Source organism: Lagenorhynchus albirostris, chromosome 2 (assembly GCF_949774975.1).
Source record: "Lagenorhynchus albirostris chromosome 2, mLagAlb1.1, whole genome shotgun sequence".
NCBI classification, from domain to species: Eukaryota; Metazoa; Chordata; class Mammalia; order Artiodactyla; family Delphinidae; genus Lagenorhynchus; species Lagenorhynchus albirostris.
Window position 1 is genome coordinate 27,551,536 of NC_083096.1, and position 21,429 is coordinate 27,572,964.

At 45.5% G+C, this 21,429-nt stretch overlaps 2 protein-coding genes across 5 annotated transcripts in view; one reads left to right on the forward strand and one right to left on the reverse strand.

The window, feature by feature from the left end:
* Positions 1-14,312, forward strand: part of AKT3 (AKT serine/threonine kinase 3) — a 393,469-nt gene extending 379,157 nt beyond the window's left edge. The window contains exons 17-19 of the mRNA XM_060128626.1: positions 5,302-5,653; positions 9,737-10,825; positions 14,276-14,312. Of these exons, the coding sequence (XP_059984609.1) occupies positions 5,302-5,387 (86 nt within the window). The 3' untranslated portion in view covers positions 5,388-5,653; positions 9,737-10,825; positions 14,276-14,312. The remainder of the gene's footprint in view (positions 1-5,301; positions 5,654-9,736; positions 10,826-14,275) is intronic.
* SDCCAG8 (SHH signaling and ciliogenesis regulator SDCCAG8) overlaps positions 10,452-21,429 on the reverse strand; it is a 263,361-nt gene continuing 252,383 nt past the window's right edge. The window contains exons 17-18 of one of the 4 annotated variants that reach the window (XM_060128620.1): positions 20,387-20,511; positions 10,452-10,803 (exon numbers count right to left, since the gene is read on the reverse strand). In XM_060128620.1, coding sequence (XP_059984603.1) covers positions 20,412-20,511 — 100 coding nt within the window. In that variant the 3' untranslated portion in view covers positions 10,452-10,803; positions 20,387-20,411. Of the gene's footprint in view, positions 10,804-20,386; positions 20,512-21,429 lie in introns of those variants that run through there. The other 3 variants (XM_060128623.1, XR_009536611.1, XR_009536605.1) reach the window with 3 other exon arrangements.

Genomic DNA, 21,429 nt, shown 5'->3' on the forward strand with positions numbered 1-21,429 from the left:
AAAGGCAGATTAGTTGATGATGCTAATTTACCAGGGCCTGACAAAAAGAGAGACTATGAACACTGTGAAATGAAAAATATAATTATGTGTGCATATGCACTTTTCTTTCTTTAGACTTACAAGAGGTTAAGAGCCTCTTAACTTTCATTTTATAAGGGAAGAAATTAAAACCCAGAGAGAAGCTGAGCTTCCCTAAGTCCTGCAGTTAGTGTTAGCTATAGTCACGAGCAGCAGTTATAGCTTGGCCGACAAGGCCCAGGTCAAGCTGTGAAAGGGCAGCATGTTGAAGCACTGCTCATGGTTTGTCACCAGTGGTGGATGAGGGCTTCATTGCTAGAATCAGAATCTCTGAGAGTTGAAGATGATGTTAGAAAGCCTGTGGAGTTGTGGGCAATCAGCTAAGGACCGTCTAAGTAGGAGCAGTGGACGTAGCCTTGACATGGTTTCCCCTGGCCCAGCGCGGGCTGTGGTGATACAATTGTCTGAAATTCTGGGCAACACCACTGAGTTGTTGGACTGGCCTAGGAGTGCTTCCCACCATAGAGCCTCATCGTTTGGATATAACCTTAACTGTAATCAGACCACATTCTTCCCCTGCTTCAAACCTTCCAGGGGCCCCACTGCTGCACTCTAAATCCAACTGCTCACACTGGCTGCACAGCTTTGTCACATCTGGTCCCACCCTGCTCTCAGACCTCATCCTGTCCATCTTCTCCACAGTCCCTGGGTTCCAGCCCCACCTTGAACACACTGTCCCTCACTGTGCCTTGGGACTGTGTGTTTACTCTTCTTTGCCTAGAATTCTCTTTTCCCAGACATATGCATGAATAAATTCTTACTTGTCCTTCAGATCTCTTTAAATGTCACTTTATCAGAAAGCTTTCTTTAGCCTCCCGACCTTAAGAACAGTGCAGTCCATCAGACCCCATCACCACCTGCCCCCGCCAGTTCTCTACATTGACACCTTTACTTGCTGGTATTCTTCTGGTTAATTTGTCTCTTTGTTTACTGTCTGTTTCTCCAGCTTGAATGCAGTAGCCCTGAGAAGAAGGATTTGGTTTGTCTTATTCACTGCTAACCCCAGCTCCGAGTTAGGTACCTGGCTCAGCGTAGGTATTCAATGAATATGTGTTAAATGAGGAAATAAACAGATTAGGGTGAGGCTTGGTAGTTTCAGGGCCAGAAGGAGGCCCGACTCTCTCCAGACAGTGCTGTTGCCCATCACAGCCCAGAATTTGTGTTTGGCTTACCTCCTCACGTGATTTCACAGGGAGCTTTGGGAGGTTAAATAGAGCTTTTGGTATTCGTGGATTCTAATTCTTAGAACAAACTAAATGTGCTATTTTGAAAGTCATAGAAATAGGTAGGCTGTGTAAATAAATGCAAAGCCATGAGTGCCTATTTTACTCCAAAATGTTAACAGTAAAATTCCAGTGTAGAAGAGAATGATGGGGTTGCAGAAAGCCCTGGACTTAGACCCTGCTTTGTGTCCTGGCTCTGCCCCTCACTAGCTCTGGAATGTGACAGGTCGAAGGGGAGTGCAGGGCTGATAATTTCCAGGAGCCCCGTCTTTCCCCTGTGTGTGCCTGAGAAGCCATCTCTTTAGGAAAGGCACCCAGAGTTCTCGATAGGTTTCAATAACCCTATTTTTAATTTTATTGAAGCATCAGGTTAACCAATCCACAGTGTTCTTTGTTCTGTGACCCACTAGGTGAAGGGTGATGGTAGGTAAATACCTAGCAAAAAAGAGTGCACATGGGGCTGCGGATGGGGGAGGGACCACTAAACTATGCTGCTAGCCGTGAGGAGTGGCCCTGGCCTGATGCTGGGCCCTAGGTGGCCCCAAAACGTGCATCCAGCGAGCATCGTCTAGACTGACAGCGTGTACCACAATCTAGAGGCAGGGGGACCCTGTGGACCTGCCAACTTATTTTCCAATTCAGGATTTCTAGAGAGAAAAATCAGGGGAAGGAGCTCAGCAGGTGGGCTGAGGCCAAGGTGTGGACACCAGCAGCCTGTCCTTTGCGGCTCCCAGCACCAGGCCACAGGACTGGGCTCCTGCCTTAGGCAATAGCCTCAGTAATTGTGGACTGCAGCACCTGGGTTCTTCCAGGGCACAAGGACAGTGTTTTTTTCTTGGATTATCCCTGGGTATATCCTAAATTCCCATAAGAGGCAGATCAAAGGAAAATCTGTGAAGCCTTGAACTGTGATTACATTTAACATAATCTTTTCTTCTTGCAGCTTTGAATAGTGTTGCTGGTGAGAGACCACTGCAGCCCTCAAGCTGCTAAAAGCACAGAGGTTTTGTTCATAAAAACCCACAGCAGGACCATTAAGTTAGCGATTGTCTTCCCACTTGCCACCTTGCTTTTATAAAACAGAAAGGAGCTATTTTTTAGAACAAATCAGCAGTTAGAAAGGCAAGTGTTCTTTTTTTACAAACAGCTGCAGTAACATGCCAGATTTTCCTCACTGGTGTTAATTAATTGAACAGATTTTGGAATGTGTCGTCTTGCATTATATCCATTAATGGTCCTCTGGCTTCCTCTTAGAGGAAAAGAGGATTTGTTTGAGCTCCTAGTAGCTTTTGCTGCCATATAATTACTTTGGTTAAATGTTCTAAGGAAGTTAGGCAACTAATGCTGCCTGGATCCAGGGATTCAGAGATAGAATGTAGGGTTGATCACCCTGTTTTCTTTTCCCGCATGTGTGCTATTTGGGTTTTTTTTCATAGTTCATGTCCATCATCATCACTGTTCCCTCTGAACCTTCCTTCAGTGCAGGAACGTATTTATATCCGTTGACTGGGTGTGAAGGCCTGGCTGGGGCAGCCAGCTGTCCTGTCAGCTGTCACTTGCATCCAGCTCTCCTCCTTCCACAGCCCCGCTGGCCTGCGCAGCACTGAGGGCCCAGGGGAAACCCTCATTCCTGCCCCAGCACCTTCCCAACTCACAGCTCCTCTTGGGGCCACGATCAGAGACTTGCCCCTCACTACTGCCAAGCTCAAAAGAACAGGAGGGAGATGGAGTGAGAGGGCGATATAATTGACTTTAAAGAAGATCCAGATGCAGGGGCCCTCGTATGGTCATCAACAAGATTTAGATTTACGTTCGGAAATGGGATTAATTTGTTACTAAATTGACAGAATGAAGATTCTCTTTTAACTTTCAGCTGACAGTGCAGCCTCATAGCAATAATACTCCTTGGAAAGGAAATTCAACCCCTCCTCCTGTCGAGAGCCAGGCTGCCCTGGGCTTCAGGCCTCCCTGCCCTGGTGCGATGCCTGGTTGCAGCCCAGCGAGCTGGACAAGCCCTTCTCTGGCGGACAACACCAGGCTTCCCACATGTGCTGTCTGTTCGCTGTGCAGAAACACACCCAGCAAAACAAAGCTGCTAGCGGGAAAAACTATTCCTTTGAAATGTGATTGGCACGTGTCAGAGTCTGAACATTAAGATTTCAGCTGCCTTTCCCCTAGAGAGTTTTTATAGAGTTTTACAGAGGTTTTATATGCCATCCACAGCTCCTACCATCTTTAGTATATCTGAAAATACTGTGGAAGGTGTTTGACCTAAAAGATGGTTTGCTTGGTACCTAACTGGTATTTTATAAGGAGGCAGAGATTTCCCCAGATCGCAGTACTATCTGGAAATGAGGACTATAGTTTAAAAGGTCTGTTTGCAGGAGGGAGGTTTACACAGAGCAGGGAGCCTCAAATGCTACTTGTGAGATTGAGTCCCACCTAATACAGTGATACTTTCTGGTACATTCAAGGCTACAAAGTTTGGTTAGCAACTTGATCCCATTTCTAGAATCTTCTATTAAAAATAGAATACTGAAAAGAACAGTGAGAAAAGAGCATGAATGTTTGTTATTCTTCAGAGGCATGCAATGCATCATCCTTTTTGTGTAACAGGGTCAGTGCCCGTGATGCAGTGGGGTCTGGCCTGTATTCCTTCTCCTATTACATGAAATTGATGCTCCCTGGAGAGGTTGGAAAATTAAAAGAATTGGTAATGTACTTCCTATATGAATTTGAGGAAGTGGAATTATTTTGCTTGAAGAAGGTTGGGTATTTGAAAGACTCTCGCTTAATTCCTGTAGCACAGCATATGACCAAAGGCACTGCAAGTGGAGCAGAGGGGTTTAGTGGGGTGAGCCCCGAGGACACAGGGAGGGACTTTGTGCACAGCCCAGAACAGGTGCACAGGGAACGTTGTGGACTGAGCGACTGAATTCATGACACATGTAAAGGAAGAGCATTCCGACACTGCAGGATTTTAATCATCAGAATAGTTATAGGAAGAGGTTGGGTGATCCTTCATAACCTTTCAAATGCAAGAAAACAGGGAAGAGGAAAAGGGAGGAGCAGCTTAAATGGAAGTCGTCTCTTTCCATGCCTTTCAAGTCTCCCAATTTGTTTCCTGATGAACTAATACTTAGATGCTGGCCTCTTTCCCTCTCTTTCCTTGACTTATTCTCTTTAGTCTACTTTAAAGTTTTTTTTTGTTTTTGTTTTTTTGCGGTACGCGGGCCTCTCACTGTTTTGGCCTCTCCCGTTGCGGAGCACAGGCTCCGGACACGCAGGCTCAGCGGCCATGGCTCACGGGCCCAGCTGCTCCGCGGCACGTGGGATCTTCCCGGACCGGGGCACGAACCTGTGTCCCCTGCATCGGCAGGCGGACTCTCAACCACTGCGCCACCAGGGAAGCCCTAAAGTTTTATCATAGGAAAATTAGGAACAGTAAGTTAAGGCAGATATTAGATGTAGAATAAAGAATGTAAAATCTTAAACATGTAAATCAAGGGCTCAAATGAAATGGAATCCTAATAAGCTTTATTTTGCAATCACACCTAAAGCACCATGAAGAAGAAATACAAGCATCTGAAGACAGATTGATACTGGATTCTAGGCAGATACTTTGGGTGCCTTAGGATTCTTTGACTTTGTAACTTTGACATGCATGTTTTCATGAAAGTAAAGGTTATTGAAGATCATTTGTTCCTTTTTATTTTTAAAAATCTTGTCTTCTTCAATAGTTTTTCACAGTTTGAGCCTTGAGATGTTAGTGTCTTGAAGGAGATGATTGGATAGTATTATTTCTTCATAGGTCATGTGTTTGAAAGTGAGAAAGTTTTTGAAATAAGTGTATCCATCCTATGTTTTATTGATAAACACAAGTTTCTGGGAGCTGTTGCCTCCATTAATCTTTATTACGTTAGGGATTAGAACTATATAGACCAGAGATTATGTTGCAAAAAATTAATGTAAAATTAAAATAGCTGTTTCCTGCCCACAGATGATGAGGACGGTATGGACTGCACGGACAGTGAGAGGCGGCCGCATTTCCCTCAGTTTTCCTACTCTGCAAGCGGACGAGAATAAGTCTCTTCTGCTACTTCACTGTCATCTTAGATTTATTACTGAAAATGATTCCTGGACATCACAGCAGTCCTAGCTCTTACAAATGCAGGAGCACCTTCAGACATCCCAGACCAGTCCAAGGTCTTCACCCCTCGCCGCCTTTCACCCACATGAGAACACACATATATGCAGACATACTCGACTTTTGTTTTTGCATGAAATTGTATCTCAGTCTAAGGTCTCATGCTGTTGCTGCTACTGTCTTACTATTATAGCAACTTTAAGAGGTAATTTTACAATCTTTGGAAGTCATGAGCCCACCATTGTTCATTTGTGCACCAACTGTCATCTTTTGATCTTTTAATTTTTGTTTTTCCCTAACAGTGAAGGCTAAATGATTCTAGGTATATTTTTTAACTTTCTAGACGATAAATCAAAAACTAATTAGACTAAGAAGATTTAGTTTATAATTCAGAACAAGCAATTGTGGAAGCGTGGTGATGTGCATATGCAAAATTTTAGTAAAGCATATCAGATCAGTGCGTAAAATAGGTAGGTATCAGTAAGATCCTACTGGAACTCATTAGGAAGCATTTGAGAGAAGGAATGAACAACTATTAAGATAGATATATACATTTATAAATTTAAATTCGTATCCGATACTGCAGAGGAAGCCTGATATTACATGTGGATGTCCAGATTTCACAGGCAGTTGTTGGCAAAGGAACATTGTTCGACCGAGGAAGGAAGCATATGCACAGCAGAGTAGGTCACTTAAAGGGTCTATGATATGATTTGCACCAGAGAGCGTTTTATTTCCCCTGTTCTTGGAAACCTTTTTCCCTTCTTGATATTATCACCTCTGATGGCTGAAGAATGTAGACAGGTGTAATGATCCTGCTTTTCACCAAAATTTGTACACCAAGGTAAACAGGTGTTTGCCTTATTTGTTTTAATTTTTTACTTTCAGTTCTACGTGAATTAGCTTTTTCTCAGATGTTAAAACTTTGAATGTCCTTTTATGATTTTGTTTATGTTGCAGTAGTATTTATTTTTTAGTGATGAGAATTGTATGTCATGTTAGCAAATGCAGCTCCAACTTAACATAAAACAGACTTAACTGCAGTTTCTTTTGACCCATGTGCAAGGAATGTACACGCCGAAGAGAATCATGCACTTTTTCTCCTGTGTAAAAACAAAATTTTGATGAGGCTCTGAAATTGTACATATAGATTAGAATTTGGCTTTAGGAGAAGAGATGCTGTCATTTAACCCCTTGGTGCTAAAAATGAGAAATCCCCAACTATCCATGCCAAGGGGTTGAAACAAATGGGTGTTATATTTGCTCTTTTGAGAATTGAAATATTATGACGGCCTGGCAACATAATGTAATGAAGAAAATTGAGACCTGGATGATAAGAAATGAACTTTACTTGGCAAAATGAACACATCTCAAGTATTTACGAAGTGGGCAGTAAAGGATAAGGACCTGGTGTGTTTATTCTGATCATGGTACATTTATCACTGAATTAAGCCATCAGGGAAAAAACAAAACAAAAAAGAACACCTCCAACTTTTCTTTTTCTGTATATACTCATGTCCTCAAATTCCGACACTTCTCACTGAAAGGGGACATGTATGCAAACCTCATCTTTCTCTTTCATTAATGATGATCTTCAGATTAAACCCTTTGGTGCTAGGAGCTGACATTTTCCAAAGCAGCCTATGAAGTCCAGGGGGCTCCTGACTCCGTGGAGCCATCGTGGAGATGTATTTTAGTTAAACTATCTGACAGCTCCCAAATGGAAGACTGCAGCATGACGTAGTGTTATGATTGCATTGTATGAAAGAGCAAGTGACTTTCTAAGTAGGATGAATCATATTCATATGCAGATGTCTTAGCCTCTTGACGCTGGAAGCGTGGGTTTACAGATATGAAACCACTGCTGGCAGTGGGTGGACCACTGGGACTGACAGGGGGTTAAAGGGCATTTTACTAAGGCAGCTAAGACATATTCAGACATAGATTTTATCCTAATTTTTCATATTTCTACCTGAGTGAAGTTCATCCTTAGTACTGAGTAGGAAGTTACAGTAAAATGGTAGTTCATTCTTACTTACACATATAGCTCAACTTTTTTTTTTCACTTGGAATTATGTTGAATGTTTCACTTTGACAAGAAAGTAGACTAGAAGGTATGTCCTGTAAGTTGTCTTGCATCCATTATATAAAAAAGGAACAGGTGAGAGGAAGAGAGGAAAGCTGAGACTGGCTGGTGTTCAGAGCATTCATTTCTTCAGAGGGAAAGTACACCATACACTAAGCACACAGATAGTTTTGGGGTTCCCCCCCCAAATCTTAAGGTGATTTCCATGACCTTGGCCAAGGACACTTCCTAAGGATTAATGACAGCGTTGACTGTGCCTCAGGCTGGCCACTCTGCACAGCTGGCTCTCTGTCCCCAGCTGGTGCCCGGGGCTTAGTCCCGTATCCCCTCCGAGATTCTGTTAGCGTCACACAGGGTGTGTTGTTGGCTTTGATTTTTAAGAATCCCTTACTTTCACTCCCTGATCTCAGTCAGCTGGCATGGAAAAACAATAGAAAAACAGAAATGTGTGTAGAAGGAGATTCTAAAACTTCCCTCATGTCTGCCCATAGCTGAAGTTTCGGATTCTGGTGGACGGAAAGGCCTGGCCCTGGAGTCACTCTGTCAGAATAGCAGAAGTTCAGGCTTTGCAGACTCCTTCCTGTACCAACTTCCTTGAAGTCTGCCTCTTGCCATGATGCAGCCATCTTGGAGGAAATTGGCCGTCTCTGCTTGGACCTTTGGCAGGGCTGCTCACAGCTTTGCTTTCCACACTAACTACATAGCATTATTCCAGTGTTTTCCATTTCCCATACCTGATTTCCAGCTTCTTAAAGCTGACTGTTCTTGCAAGGGCCACTTGCTTCTCTTAGAGTACAAAGTAAGGGCCTTCCTTACTAACTGCAGGGTCTTTCTATTACACCTCAGCGTACACACTTTGCTGCTACTGTTTGTACTGTGTCTACAGTAGAACTCCCTTATCTTGCTCCTGGTACTGCATTACAGGCAAGCATGAAATGTAAAGTATTTATTTAAATAAGAAGAAAACCTCTAAATTGGTAATTGAATTACCTCCCTGTAGCTTTATAGTTTGTGACATTTCTTGACCTTGCTAGTTCTTTCATTAGATCCGCGCAAGATCTAGTCATCTGGTTAAGGATTTCAAGCAGACGCAACTATGAACCCAAGAAACTGTATTACTATTACTGTTGGTCATACTAAAACTGTTTATTTCCTTAAGTATATGACCCACAAGGATGTGAAATAACTACAAGAAACTGTTTTTGTACACTGTACATCCTTAGTATTTTTACACGTATATGATAGGGATGCACATTATTTTCCTTCGTACAGACAGCTTAAATAAAGCACTATGTCAATCTGCTACTTCTCTGTTTATTGTTGTTGGATGTGGTTCCGTAATCTCAGAAAATTAAATATTATTCTTTTCTAAAAAAAGATGAATAGCGTCACCTGGTATTAACCCATTCTATATAAAGTGTGACAGGAAAGTGTGTACATTTCTTGTAGCTCAAAACACACACAGGATTTATTTTATTCAATAAAATGGCAGTAATGCAACTGTACAAACTTTGATGAAGGGCTGCTTCCAAAGGGGGGATGCTGACTTCCCAACAATGGGCTTAGGAGAGATCTGTGAAGCTGGAGATAGAATAGGTATTTTTTGAGATTTGTTAAGCCCCTAGTAGTCCTCCCACCAGGCGGTTTGGACCCAGAATTCTTAAGGAATGTAGCTCGTCAGTAATGTCTTCCTGATAATGTGTTGCGCTGCATACTTCCTTTCTTAGAGTATATTTTTAAAACGTCGTGGCAAATTAACCAACTGAAACGTGGGTCATAGATGGGTAGGATGGTTGGACTACAGTCTGATTTACCTAGGGTCATTTTTCTGATTTTACCTCATAAACCTAAATGCTATTGGAGAAGCTTGGCTTTGCTCTGTGACTAAGCCAGATAGAGGAACGGCTTTGGGACCAAAGTTGGTCAAGCATGTTATGTGTATGTCACACAGCCAAACTGGAGGGCATTCTTACATGTGCTCTTCTCTCAAAACCACTGGGGTGGACAGATCCAGGAGGCTAACATAAAGTGACCTCTATAATTCTTTAAAGGTGCTATTTTTAGAATATTGTGTAATTTATTTCCTGTTCCTGAAACAGAATTAGGGACAATTAATATATCTTATGTGACAACCTTTATGTCTAGCACACTTGATGAAATCAAAAAAACTTCTGAATCTGAATAGAAGTTCTATTCTTTCAGGCTTGAACCTTGTCCATGCTCGAGAGACTCAATGGTCTTAGCGGGTGTATCATCCCACCGCCTCCAGAGCCCTAATCCACATCCTTCTGAGAGGCCATGAAGAGGATGTGATGTGATGTGATGATGATGACAGATCCGTGCCAGGGAGAACAGCCTGAGGTCAGGGACTTGTCCCGACTGCAGCCTTGCCCTTAGTGTTCCATTGTCATCCTCAAGGACAACACAACACTTTCAGCGCCCATTTTTATTACTTTAAAGCACTTGAGGGCTTCATTGTGAATAGTAGAAATACTATGTTAAACTAAAATGATGATCTGTGTACAGATGTTTGATAGAAGTAAATTTTGTAATTTCACTGAGTACATTTTTAGCCTCCTCTCAATTACTGCATATTGAAGAAGAAACATGACACCACCAAGCCAAAGATGCTTTTTGTCTGTTTTTGTTGTTAACAGAGTGGAGAGGATAATGCCTAGTGCTTCCTGGTGTCTTCTGACTGTGCACAAATTAGCAGGATGATAAATAATGGAGTCTTATGGGATGTTGATTAAAAGCAAATAAAGTTGAAGGATAATATATATAGATCTCTCCAAGAGGGAAAGAAACATGAATGGCAGGAAAAAAGGTTTGGTCCTTAATACCCTTTAGCCTAGTTAAAATATGTGCCTTTTTTTGGTGTGGTTTTTTTTCATCACTACAAGATAAAAAGGAAACATTTCAAGTCTTCAAAAAATTCATTTATTGAAATTCACATGTGTAACAAAGCATACAAATGAGCAGATATAAAAACATAATAACTTCGAGCCTTTTCTGAAAACATACACCAGGAGGTCTCCTCGTCTAGTGTCAGACTTCAGCTCCAGCCCATCCATCCTGCAGGGACCGCTTGGCAACGAATGTGGCGGTGATGACGCAGCCCGCCGCAGTCTAAGGTGGGGTCCACTGGGAAGGTCGCGGTGCATTGTGGCATATTACGTATAAATCAGATGAATGTAAATATCTCTTTGTAAATCATTTATTTCACTGTTTCATCCAGGTCAGCAATCAGATTGTGGCATGCTGGGTAACTGGAAAAAATGATAATAAAAAGTAAGTTTAAATAGATCATGTTCTTCAATGTGATTTGTCTTCTCACTGGTTTAGTTACCTCTTTCTAAGTTTTTGTAAAAAATTCTTATGCAAAAATTATAGAAATTATACGTAACCAACTGTATGAAAAGTTTGTAGGAATATAAGGTGAACTCTTTTAATGCTTTAAATCTGAAGACACGCTATATTCCAGACCTCTGCATGTCTCTTAAATAAGGGTGGTCTGATGACAGGACACAGCTAAAGAGCCATCTCTTCCCCCATGGACAGGAGAAAGGAGACACTGATTCGTGCCAGAATCTGTTTACTGAAAATTGCTCAGACATTACAGTGAGTAAAACTGGACAAAAAAACAGGATGTGGATAGACCAAGTGTCCCTAAGAAATTCCTGGTGAAATGATAACAAGCTAACACCTCCAAATGTTTAGATGCAGACAGTGTGTTTTAACATATATAAAGGCATTTTCACATGGAAACCACCTACCACATGCTGGAAGAGGGAATTTAGTGTATGTCCTCTCCTAGTTTTAAACAGGAATAAATGTTTCAAAACTAGCTCATGAAAATTGGGTTGAAGGAGTCGCAAGTTAGGAAAGTACTGCTGCCTGCCCTAGCGGATGTCGGATGTGGCTGTTCAAATTAGTTTAACCCACGTCAGGAAGTGGTGTCAGAAACCACTGGAAATAGTTACATTGCACAGGACATTTCTCGAGTACCTACTGTGTCCTGTGTGGGAAGATGACTCAGACACGGTCTTTGCCCTCCAGGAGTGTGAAGTCACCAGGATGGTAGAGACTAGATAGAGGGCTAGGATGATAACTACCGAATCCCAGTTCTCACTTCAAGAGATGAATTGGAATGTAATGCAGGGACACGGGCCCCATCTGGTCTCTGTTTGGCTGGGTGAGAATCATCTTCAAGAGAAACGAGTGGGCTCTGCACTCCCCAACAGAGATTTCCTGAATTAGAGAGGGCTCTTGTCTACCCAACTTAAGCCACGATTACTTGTGGAGGATTTCCAAGACAGGACGAGTGATCAGCGTTTCCAAGATCAGAGTTTGCACAAGAAAAATATGAAAATTAGCCTGTTATCTTTTTTAAAAAATGAGAAAACGTTTACATTTCAAGTAGATTTCCCAGCGTATGTGAGACACTCATGACTTTTTAGTGAGCAGTTCTGTGGGTTTCGACACAGGGCAATTAGAGTATCGTGTGCAGCCCTGCTCTCAGACAGTGGGGGGCCCCGGACGTGGTGAGGAAGTGAGCGGTGTCTGTGTGCATCTCTTTGGGGGTTTGGGAGGTGGATGGACCCTCCTTCGTGGCGCCCACGGGGCTCCTGGAGCATCACAAGGAAGCCAGGGAGCCCCAGGGCAGAAAGGGCGCCCCTGTCCTCAGAGGCTGCCGCCAGCTCCATTTGCCCGTCAAACACAGGATCTCCAAGAGCTGATTTGCCTTCCGGTCCTGACTGAACAGATCCAGTGAATGACTGGCTTGAATGACCCTCCTGTCCCACAGACAGGCAGGCTGCCTGCCCACCGGGTGCTCTGGAAATGGTGGCTTACTTTCTAACTTTAGAGATTCGAGGGCGTCTTTGAATACGAGAATAAGCATAAACTGCAATAGGCACGTTTTCAAAAAAAAAAAAAAATTTGACCTTGAGGTAGAAAAGACACATACCTGTAACACGCACAACACAGAACAGTAAAGACCTGAAGTAGAAGGGAAATGTATTGTGGGAATTTTTTAAAACCAAGCTCCAGGAAACGGGCAGTTCTCGCATGAGTCTTCGCGGTTCCCGCCAGGAACTGCCCACCGCCTGGCCCATTCCCTGCTGGCACTTGCCCAGGGGTCAGCCCTCATTTCTCTCCCGGGCTCCATCGGTTTTCTCTTTCATTTGGTTTTGGTGCAAAGCCCTGCATTCCTCCTCATAGTACTTACTGTTCGCTGCCCGAGCCGTCGTGAGCATTCAGCAAATGGGACTGAATGAATCATGTACCCTGTTATGTCACTGTCTTCCTGCTAAATAGCTCTCAGTGTCACCCTTGGATGTCTGGATGTTTAGTAGAGAATGTTTCTCGGTTCTTCCCCTTAGGCAGGGAGCATGTCCAGAGAGACAGAATCTTTAGTTACTGCCAAAATCTGGCTCGTCTGCCATCACTTCTGAGGGACATGAGCCATGCCTATTTCCAGAAAGCTGGTTCACTGCCCACACCACTGTGGACACCGTGAGGTCGGGCTGTAAGGGAGACGAGGGTGTGTGTGCCGATGGGACACAGCCAGTGTGAACCGTGGCTTGAGCCCTCAGCCACCATGTTCCTGTCCCTGGACCATCACACTTGTCACCGAGGCCCCTTGCTGTGGCCCCCCTGGGTGGTGTGGCCACATCTGCAGTTGTCGTGGCTGCCCTCCAGATTGAGGAGGGCTGACAGCACCCTGGCAGCTGCTCTTCTGCAGCGCTGTCCACAGATGATATAAATGCTCCCCAACTGCAAGCCCGCTATCAGTGACCCGTTTTCTTTGTTCTCGTTTTAAACCCTAACAGAGCCTTCTCTCCACAAACCCTGACTTGTGTGTCTAATTTGTTTCCGAAGTTTAAATTCAAAGTTTAAAAAACGAGTCTCTCTGGGTGACCTGAATTGTTCCCCAAGCAGCCACACTGCAGGGTCCAGCTGAACCTTCTCTGCAGCTTCGTTCCCAAGCCTGCAGCCCAGGGACGTCACGGCACCAGCTAGGCCCTACGCATACGGATGCTCACGGTTCAGCCTACTCCTTGTTTCCACCATGTATCTCTTCTCTGTGCATCTCCACTGGCCTCTTAGCAGCCCCTCCCAATGGAATATCCCTCCTTCTTGCTTTTTCCCTTGCTCATTTGTATGTTTTCTGTCTCTGTGTGGCCAGGTTAAAAAAAAAAAAAAAAATGGACCTGTTCCTCACGCCTCTGGCAGAAAAGCATTTATTTTTAACTCAAGAAGGAAGGTAGAATCCCTCCCCCAACCTCTATCTGGGGCATTTCAAAGCTTGGCCTCAGCTGACAGAGCTCCAGGGAAGCCCCCAGTACCCTCCTCCATGTGTCCCCACTTTGGGAGCCAGGCCACTGCTCTGCGGCTTTCTCAGCTGGGGCCCAGCTCCAGGCTGCTGCCCCGGGAGAGAGGGAACTCCCTCCCCCTTCCATGCAGCCCATGGCCCAGGGAATGAATACCAGTCTCTCTGGAAGTTTATTTCCCTGCCCATTCATTTCCCAGTTTTAGTCACTCTACTCCTCTGGGCCTGATTTTTCCATCTGTGCAAAATGGATGCTAAATGATTTCTCCAAGTGGCCCTTTCAAGCCTTCAGCAATCACAGTGCTACCCTGCTAGACGGTCATCTCTTCTGGGCCCTAGTAATGCAGAGAGCTCCGTTTTAAAAGGAAGCTGGTTCTATTACTATTTTTTTTTTTTTTTTTAACCAGAAACTGAGCGATGCGGAAGCAAAGAACTTACCTGAAGTGGTCCAGAACTGAGATTTGAACCCAGGCAGTTTGACCTCAAAGTCCAGGCTCTTTTTAATGCTATTCCAACCAGCTTAGTGAAACAGCAACCACGTTTGATATTTCTGGGAGTAAGTAGGAATCAAATATATCAGGCAGCCCGGAATAAATCAGCCATGTGACCTATGGGTGGTCACCAATTTGTCCTCACCAGTCCCCTGCAGCACTCTGTGGAAACGTGGCCTCAGACATGACCACTGACCTGTAAGCAGGCAGTTCTCCACCCAGCACGGGGCTCAAGGTCACGAACTGCAGGTCAGGAGAGGCCTGCCTCTGCCCCACACAAGTCACCGGAGCTCTCGCTAAGCTGTGTACCCCTCCGGCCAGCACAGCTGCCAAACGGGCAGGAGTTCACGGCAAGGTCACCACAGGTCCTCGATTTATTCTTCCCTCCCGGCTGCCTGGCTGGGTCTCTGACAATGAAAGCTCTGTGGCAGGCAGAGTTCAGGCTCCATTTTCCCTGGACTCTGGGGCCTGGCTTTGCTGCCTCTGGGCTCCAAAATCGGAGAAGAACTACAGAAGCCAGAAAAACGCAACGGTAAAGGCAGGACAGACTTCCTCGCAGAAAGAAAGTGTGGACAATGACGCTGTAGCTTCCTGGAAAACAGCAGCTCGATCTGGACTTGGGACTTGCAACGTGGGGGGATGCAGGGAGCCCTGCGCACAGACAGGAGCGGTCAGAGGCGGAGGCCACGCGCGCCCAGGGGCGGGACTGCTGCGCCAGGTTCTCCCCAGAGCACACTCCAGCACGGGGGTTCCTTCCACAACCCTCGGGATCCCCAGCATGTCATCTTCCAGCGTTCTTGAATCTCATGAGTCACGAGAACTTCCCCTGCACATGGGCAGGGGTCTGTGTTTTATACGCACCATGTTTCCATGGTAAATAGATTTTAAGAATTCCCAAAGGACAGACAGTGTCACCAACAGCAGAGAGTGGAGCCTCTGGCTGCCTCATGTTTGAAAGCGTTAAAAATAAAGACAACATTGACATTTGGGGTTGTAATGTGACGGAATTACAGTCTTTTAAAGGCAAGAACCACTTATCTACACTACATGTAATATTCAGTGTTTTGTTCACTTGTCTAATTGGATTAAAATATTTAGCTCCCTTTAAAATCTTGATTGTGAATTTATATTGCAAAATGTAATGTCTGACTCGGGAAGCAATAAGTGGAGCAAATGTATCTGAAGCAATGTAAAATTCAATTTATTTTCCTTCCATGAGTCTTATTCTGAAATTATTCACTCTTGGACAAAGTGAACTAACTGTTAACGAAGAGCAAGTTTGGCTTAAATGAAGCTGTATGCACTTTTCAATATCAATTACACACAGGGCCTTTAGTTAAAAAAAGAAAAAAAGTTAAACTACGCTATTTGAGTTTGAGGAAGCTTCTCTGAGGGTCGCCAGACCCCAGGTTAGAAATGCCGCGCCAGGGGTCTTACGTCATTCTTTAACAACCCTCAGGCAGCAGGGAGTTAATGACATTTTCGCTGCATATGTTCAAGTTTATTTAAAAAAATATGCAAGTCACTTCGGTTGACAGTGTCTTGTACACAGTTTTGAAAGAATCAGGGCAAACTTTAACAGAGTCAGTTTTTATTTGAAAAATATTTTCTGGGAATGTATCAGTGTTTATTTTTGAGACTGACAATTCGGGTGAAAATCAGGATAAAAACAAAAAAACAACAATTTGGTTGAAATCAAATTGTTTGTTTTCATCTATTTAGAATTCTTTCCAAAAAATCTTGGTTCAGGAGGAGGCTTTTTAATTTATTTTATTCAGTGTATCTGCTGTTCTATTCAAGCACCATCTGTCTCACAGGTAGCTAGCTTCGTGGAAGCGCCGACGTAACTGGGTGAAGCCCTCAGGGCTCAAGGAAGGACCACCACAGACTCTGTGGACACCTCCAAGTCCCAGCTGGGCGACCCTACAGCTCAGTCTGCAGGGGCCCGCAGGAGCTGCACGGCCCTCACTGGAGCGCACAGTTCTGAAGCCTCCCCCTACCTCTCCTTCAGGTCACAAACGGGCCTTTCCTCCCTTCGTCATCATCTGTGTCTTTGTTTCTTGTGCGTGTTTCCAGCTTTCTTCATGAATCCTTTGGTGTAACGAGGTAATCTCCATGATTTTGAACATAATCACATATGTCTGCTGGATCCATGCACAAGTTTAAATCAAATTAGAAAGTAAATTCACTGCCAAAAATGCTCAAAAGTCATAGGGCCAACTGATTAATCACCAATAAGTCGGTTTCAGATGCTGTTTTCTAAACTGTAAAAGTGATGCATCTGAAGGGACTAAAAAGGCATCCCTCCCCAGACTGAACACTGAGGATGGAATCAAACAGCCTTTTGGGACAGAGGCTATCAGAAAATGCAAATCAGCTGAAACCATATCATCACCAAATAAATGTACAAGTAAAACAATCTTGATGTAAATGACAGTCCTCCAAATGGACAGATCATTTCCATTCTTTCCCGTCTCTCGGATGCCATTCTCCCCAAGAAAAGACTCTTAAGTTCCTCACCAACTGCCGCCACCCATCCTGGTCAGATGTTAGAGCCCCGGGCGCTGGGTCACAGACCCCTAACCCCGCTCCCAGCTGTCAGGCCTTACCAAGACTCCCCTGGGGCCCAGGTTCTGTATCCTGGACACCACCCCTTAAGTCCCCACCCCCCAACAACCACAGTCACTCCCGTCCCTGAAGAGCACAGAGGAGTAAGACTGGGTTAGTGTTTTCATGTCTCTATTTCGCTACAAGAACTAACATAGCAATTCATGATGTTTCAAAAGCTGTTTCCCAGAAGTGTTTTCCCCAGGAGTGAAGCAGGAGATTCATAAAGCCAGCGTTTTTAATCAGTCCTAAACTAAGAACAAGTCAGAAGAGCAGCCTCGAACTTGGCGATCAGCAAACTGAGCCACGTCCACTGGGTCAGCCACAAGGCCGGCCCGACTCTCGCCAGGCTGGCCACCACACGACAGCAGCGTTTCAGGGGAGACGGGAATTCTTATGGCCAAAGAATGTCACAGCGGCAGTTAGGACGGTGAGCGGCCCCCTCGGCCAGGCGTGTTGCTGTGCATGTTTCAGAAGTTAAGCAGAAACAATTTAGAACAATAAAGCCTCCTAAACAGGCTAGATGTTTCCTGTCAGAGGCCACTGGCCAACCCGAGCTTGTCATCTGCTTCAGGGCCCAGGGCTCAGGCACAAGAACAAATTGGAGGGATGTGACTCAGCTTCAGGGCAGCTGCCCAGGCCAGAAAATATCCATTCTCTTTTGAGAATCCAGCGGATAGAGAGTTTTAGAGTTTGACGTGCAAAATTATTATGCTTAATTCATCCAGGCTGGGAAAATGGAAGCCTTTAGCTAAACCATCCCAAAACCAGAGACAAGCCAGAGGACTCTCTCCCCCGGAGAAGGGTGGGTGTGAAGTGGGTGTGGCCGGTGACTCTGGAACCCTCGGGAGGTAGCACCCTCCAAATACCTGCCGGGGTCAAATGGCAGCCTTACTTACCTCAGGTAAGGCTCCCTGGAAACTAAACTCACAGTTCAAGTTTATTCCACGGCAGAAACAGGTCTAACGCCGCACTTGGGCGCAAAGAGTGGGCCTTTGCTTTAGAGAGTAGAGAGCTTGCCTGGGTTCCTGTCTCCTCTTTGAATGCTAGTATTTGCTACTGAAAGCCAACATTTTCTCTACCAAGCTTCTTTTGTCGTGTTCACATTAAAATAATTCCAAATGCAATATCTGAATCTGAAAGACCCCTTTAGAGATGAGCCAGATGGGCCAGTATCAGAGAGCATAGGATGGTCAAATCATTTCTGTTGCTTCAGGCAAGGGAAAAAAGACCTGCTCATTTTTCTGAGAGAATTTTGAGGTTTTAGGGGTTTTTTTAAATGCACTTTACAAAACTTTTGCAATCCATTTGGCAATTACCGGGTTTTTAAAGCCCTGGAAGAGGTTTCTAAGCATTGATGATCCATGTTAAGATCTAAGTGGGCTGTCAGGTAGGCAGATGGGGAGTTAAAAGGCAAACCCCACAGGATAATGGTCTGGTCCAGAATGGAGAAGAAACTACCACATGCTCAGAGCTTGTATAGAAGACTCTCCACAACCCAAGTTCTGAAGTCGTTCTCAGCTCTTGGAGGCCAGGAGCTCCACTGGTGCTGTGAGTCCCTCCAGCTGTCTGGAGACCTGATGGCCCCAACCTTTGGCTGGCACCACCCAGGGCCCCCCTCAAGGACCTGCCCAGACAGCTGAGCTCTGGTTGAGGTCTGGCCGCACAGGTACAGGATGAGGTGACTGCACACATTGGAGGAGCTGGGCGAGAGCAGTGAACATCGTTTCATGGCTGTTGGTCCCACAGGATCTCTGCCCAACCTGTGCTTCTCCCAGGACCTTCCCCAGTTTGGGGAGGAGAGAGGAAAAGAAAATCCCTGATATTTCTTTGGCCTGTAATATGCAAGACAACCTGCCATGCACCTCGCAGCTGCCCTCATTTAACACTTCCAGGGTCCCTTTGAGTTAGGCTGGTATGGTACCCACTATGCAGATGTGGAAACAGGCTTAGAAGAGACTTCAATGACTTGTTCAGGGCCTAGGGACAACGATGCATTCTGGAATCATTCTCTGTTCTTTCTGCCTCCCAGCACTTTCAGAGGCTCTCAAACCCTAGTGTCTTCACTGAATTATCCAAACAGCTCATTAAAATGCAGATTCCTGGGCCCTGCTCCCAGAGATGCTATCTCGGTGTGTGTGAGAAGAAGCCCTGAAACCCATGTTCCTTTATTCATATGTTATATGATGCTTACACAAGCATCCCGGATGCCTGTGTGACTGTAGGGCGTGCGGCTTGTGCACCACCCTTCCCTGCGAGCAGCCTCAGAGGCCCTGGGAGGGGACAGTGCAGGTGTGTCTCCGTCCCCCAGCCTGAGCTCCGTGACTGGCTCCTGGCGATGCTCATTTACTATTGGTGGAACAAATGAGGACTTTTGCAGAGGGGTTTGGTGGGCTGAGTGGGAAAAATCACTCAGAGGACAGCGGCTCCTCTATACCTGTTTGGACACATGGTCATTTTGAAAAAAGAATGAGACAATTGTCTCATCGTTTTCATTTCCTGATGCATTTTTCCCATTAATCATTCCAAGCACTTCTTGCACGGCGTCCCCCGGGCACTCATGGAGCACCTCATTATCCTAACAAACTGCTCGATGGGGTAAAAAGCCCAGCCTCCCTGACAGGAAGAGAAGCAATTTAGGGAAAAAATAAAGGTTTCATTCCCTACACCAAACTTACCTGGACACTCTTTCCCGCATTATCCCTGCTGGTGGCCCCAGACCTAACCTGAACAGGGAAAGTCTGTTAAGGAGTCAGACTTAGGCTCCATTTTCAGTGTCCCTACTTGCTAGCTGTATGCGCTTGTTTGAGCCTCAGCTTCCCCATCTGTGAGATGGGGATAATCAATCTTGCAGGCTTGTTCAAGAGTAATGAGAGTTAATGCATGTTATCTATGGAACACTGCCACACCCTCCGCCAGCACTCCAAACCCTAGCCCAATTATCAGCCAGCTGATTTAAAGCAAGACTCCTACATTCCATTCACAGGAACTCCCCTAATTGGGAGCACCTCTTTCCTCCACCAATTCAAACAGACACGTCCCCCAGGGGCAGTTCAAAGCCAACCTCCTCCAGAAAGCCTCCTGACCACTGCCTCCCGCCCTGCTCTCCCGCCTCCTGCGCTCCTCAGCGGTGGTGCCCACACGGTGCGGCTCAGCACTCTGTGTGGCTTGCTGCTTCACGGTGGGTCTGTTCTCCCGTACGAACGTTAGCTCGCTAAAGAGGGCAGGTCCAGGGCCCGCACTTCTGTGTCCTCCACTGTGCCCAGCACAGTCTTCAAGATCTCCCTCCCAGCTTATTCGCTAAGCAACGGGACCCCCGGGGAGTTTAGCCTGGTAAGACACAGCTCTGTAAAAGGAACAAGGGAAAGACCACGTGTACCCCGGTGCGTTCTCTGGTGGGTGAGGCGCCCTGCACAGTACCTGGGATCTCAGACGTCCCACCTCTTCAGTCAGTCTGTCTCTCCAACAGAAGCTGGTTCTGCTTGCTGAGGAGCTGCACCAGCTGCTGGGCTGTGGCCTGGCTGTGCTTGTCTAGTTGCTTTAGCCTGGAGAAAAATCCACCGCAGAATTAGGGATGGGTTCTGAAGACTGGGGGCAGTAGGCCTCAGAGAGCAGGGGAGCAAAGACTTCAGCCCTCTCCGTGTTTTCCAGTGCTCTGTGTGTTGGAGGGAAGGTCCTGACAATGAACTACGAGCTGGGAGTCAGGGTGACCCTGAAGTGAGGCCCTTGGACGGACTCCATAAGGTGAATGGAAGCGTATCAGATATGAAAGGGAATTGGGAGTCTTTTCGGTGAGTTGTCAGTTAGGGAGCACACAGATAAAACTGAATTAAAACTCAAACCTTAAACTCCCAGAGGTCAAAGATGAGGGGCCTAAATGCCTCCACTGTTCAGCTGGAAACATCTCTGGCAGACTGGAGCAGACAGCCGGTCCCGGCTGGGGAAGTGGGCGAGGGAAGGCGGAAACACTGAACTAAGGGTTTTCCATTATTAATCACTCAGTCAATCACGAGCTCCGGCATCGCTGACCAGATGTCTTTAAAGATCCTAAATTTGTCATTCTGCTGATGGGCTCTCCTCTCCAGACTTGCTAATTCTCTATTATCCTCATTTGTCCACAGACGGCTTCCTACAACCAGTAGCACACTCACCCATGGAAATGTAGGCCTTGGATTAAATTTAGACTTGAACAACTACCCAGAACTGTTCCGGAAAGAAGTTGGGTGTGTCATATGCCCTTCCTCACAATCCTCAGAAAGCACCAACAGTGAAATTAAGTTGTATTTTCACAGGAAAAGTTCAAGATGCATTTCAATCCTCAGGCTACATGTCCCGCATTGAGTCAAAAACTTCGAAGATGGTTCTGCAGACCCTAGGCTCAGCCTGCCCTCAGTTCAAGCTCTCCAGCGACCCCGTTTCTGGCAGGCTCTGAGCACAATTAAACATCTGCGAGGACAGACATT